At 57.5% G+C, this 3,232-nt stretch overlaps 1 protein-coding gene across 1 annotated transcript in view; it reads right to left on the bottom strand.

Moving 5' to 3' along the window:
• Window positions 1–256: 256 nt before the first annotated feature.
• The window catches only part of LOC104548104 (protein scribble homolog), a gene marked incomplete at both ends in the record, with an annotated part of 7,497 nt that continues 4,521 nt past the window's right edge, over window positions 257–3,232 (bottom strand). Inside the window, 5 exons of the mRNA XM_010194027.1 lie at window positions 257–456; window positions 1,048–1,166; window positions 1,491–1,635; window positions 1,725–1,799; window positions 2,983–3,046. Of these exons, the coding sequence (XP_010192329.1) occupies window positions 257–456; window positions 1,048–1,166; window positions 1,491–1,635; window positions 1,725–1,799; window positions 2,983–3,046 (603 nt within the window). The remainder of the gene's footprint in view (window positions 457–1,047; window positions 1,167–1,490; window positions 1,636–1,724; window positions 1,800–2,982; window positions 3,047–3,232) is intronic.

The following is a 3,232-nucleotide window of genomic DNA, read 5'->3' on the forward strand; positions in this document are numbered from 1 at the left end:
GGTCCCTTCCAACTCCTCCTGTGATTCTGTGTGATTCTCCAGTAGCTCTACCTCTATTCAAGTAACACAGCGAAGGGCTTAACAGGCAAAGCTTGGGACCCACGCATCTTCCCAGAGCCAGTCCAGGCTTCTCCAAACTGCAGAGCCTGGGATCAGCACAAACCCAGCACCTCCCAGAACGCGCCAGGGCCCAGCCCACGCTGCTCCTTCCCAGCAGGAACTCCCTGCCAGGCCGTGCACCCTTCCTGCTCCTGACCTGTTCCCGGCCACATCCAGCACGTGAAGCTCGGTGGTGTTGGCGAGCTCCGGGGGCAGCAGGGCCAGGCGGTTGTCGCGCAGGGACAGCACGTTCAGGTTGGCGCAGCCTCCGATCTCAGCCGGGAGGGACGTCAGGCGGTTCCGATCCACGTTCAGGTTCGTCAGCTTGGCCAGCTTGCCCAGGGACTTGGGTAAGGCCTGGGAAAGAGGTGACCCAGCAGTTGCAAAAGGTAAGAGTGGTAGAATAAAACCATTGAGGCACAAACCCCTCTGTCTAGGAAGGAAAAAAAGCCGCCTTCCATGCCAACAGACACATTTTGGTCAGTTCTCACTCCAACTCTGGGACAGATTTTCCCTCAGGTTCACGGATTGTTTCGTGCCCACTCTTCACCTCGGCTCAGCGCACCCACAACACCCGCGGTCAAGATTTTTCTCCTGTTCGTTCCCAATGAATATTTTAACAATCAAATCGTGAGCAGTTTGGAGCAGGGCCATTTTACGTTACACTACTCCACGGCCCCTCACCAAACGCAGCTTTCTCACGTGGCCCTGCTCCCACCAGATCAGATGGGCTTTGGGATGCGCTCTCATAAAGCCAGCACCAAAGCTACCCCAGCGAATTTTCCAGAGGACACAAAAGCAAGCAGCTTGCACAGGGTCTTCTCCAGAGCCTATGAGCCAGGGGAAACTCTGTGCCCCACAGCAGCTGAAGGGAGAGCAGCAGGATCACGCTCAGGAAGATGGGAAGGAGCCCCGGCACGCGGCTAAACCGAGCCCTGGCGCACTCACCGTCAGCACGTTCTCCGTCAAGATGAGCTCTGACAGGTTTTCGCAGTCCCCGATGGACTCGGTCACCTCTGTCAGCCGATTCTGGTCCACCTTGAGGATGGAGAGCTGCTTCAGCTGACCTGGCCGGGGCAACAAGCTGGGTGTGAACGACACCACGGAGACAACAACGCTGTTCTGCGTCCGCGGGGCTGAAACGCCTCCCATCAGAGGGTACACGACCTAACAACACAGGCTCCACCTTTCTTCTCCAGCATGCTACGTGCATCACGCAGACCAAGAACCTGAATTTATCCCATAAAGCTCTGCTCACCCATCCACTGCTGCTGCGCCCAACCACTGCGAACACCTCCGCCAAGCCCTGGTGTTTCGGTAGACGCGCTCCTGCCTGAGCCCCCCCCCGAGGCAGTGAAGTCCTGCACCGCTCCCCATCCCGCAGTACTCACCGATCCCATCGGGAATGCACTCCAGCAGGTTCTGGGACAGGAGCAGGTCCGTCAGGGCTACCAGCCCACTGACCTCGTTGGGCAACTGCTCCAGTTTGTTCTCGGACACATCCAGGCAGACCAAGCGGCGGAGATTGCCCAGCTCCTAGGGCGAGAAAGGAGACACCACAACGTGAGGGAGCGGCCGAGGAGGGGAGCAGAGCAGTGAACCAATGGCCCCGAACAGGTACTCACTGGAGGGAGGGCTGAGAGCTGGTTCCGGTCCAACCAGAGCTCCCGCAGGTTTGGTAGCGCTCCCAGAGTATCCGGCTGTAACAGAGCAGGACAGTAACAGCATCAGTCCCTTCCGCAGGAGGCTACAAACCACACCACGTCTCTGCAAAGCTGGACCCTGCCGTTGCCTCCAGACCTCCTAGAACCGTTCACCAAACCGCTGATGATGTGTTGGTGTGGCACAACACAGCAGCACATGTTTGGGGATGTCTGGGATGGCACATTGGCTGTGAAAGGTCCCAGCAGGACGCATGGAAGACAACAGCGAGGACCGTCCGGTAGCAGGTGAGACAAGAACTAATCAGGTTTGGAAATTTTGCCCTTGGAAGAGAGGAGTCTTTCCCCTCTTCCTCCTCTCAGACATGAAAACAAACATCTGGGTAATGCTGGCCAACCCGAGGTGATGCCAGCAGGGGTAGCCACAGGTTCACGGCATCGCTCACAACCACCACGCACGCTGATGGGCGTTGGGGTGCGGACTTAACGCAGCACTGAAGCGCGGTTCAACATCGGACAGCTGGGCACACAAGTGAGCTGCTGCACGAGCTGCTTCTCTGCCCCCTGGTTTCACAGAAACCCAGAATACGAGGAGTTGGAAGGGACCTGGAAAGCTCACCCAGTGCAACCCCTCAGGACTGGACTCAGTAACAGCTTAATAGCTGCAAAATTAAAGAGCAGCCTTGGATGCCCCTGAATGCCAAGAGAAGCCGAATTTTGAGGCCGTGCGCTGGCTCTCAGCGTGGCTCTCCATGGAGCCACCCACCCCACGCTCGGCTGACTTCACTGCCAGGAACACCGCAGCGTGGTCCTGCCCTTCCCAGCAGAGAAATCAAGGCAGAAAGGAGAAAGGTGGCCTAGCAGAAGAGAAAAGCAACAGCCGGGTGCAGCGCAACACAAGAGAGAAAGGAAGGGCCAGGCAGAGCCCCATGGGGAAGGACAGACCCTTAGGCCGCTACGCAGCCAAAACAGACACCCCAGAGCAGATGGGCTTGGACAGAGCAGAGCAAGTTGTGCACCAGGACAGCAGGAAGCAAGGCACAAGGGCCAACACGTGAAGAGAACACCGTGCTGGGGTGGTGGTGGGCAGATCAGAGTCTTCCTAAGCAACCTGAGGGTCTATTTCTTTGCGTTTCAGATGAAAACCCACTTGTTTCCACAGAGGGACAGGGTTCTGCCCCTACCACCCACCCCCATTCCCTCCCCGCCATCCCTCACCTACCAGTACTTCCAGGTCATTGCCACCGAGATCCAACTGCTCTAACTTGACAAGGAAGGAGAGTGAACTGCGAGATACAGGGAGCCGGGAGGGGAAGAGAGAAAAACAAGAAAGGAGGAACAGAAGGTTAGCATCTGGGACACACGTCTCACAAATCACAGTTTACAACGACTCCTGAAACATGTGGGGCAATCCTGACCCCCCGCACAGCCCCTCTGAGCCAAGCAGGCCAGCCCCTGCAGCAGGGAACTGG

Source organism: Mesitornis unicolor, unplaced genomic scaffold (assembly GCF_000695765.1).
Source record: "Mesitornis unicolor isolate BGI_N332 unplaced genomic scaffold, ASM69576v1 scaffold26561, whole genome shotgun sequence".
NCBI classification, from domain to species: Eukaryota; Metazoa; Chordata; class Aves; order Mesitornithiformes; family Mesitornithidae; genus Mesitornis; species Mesitornis unicolor.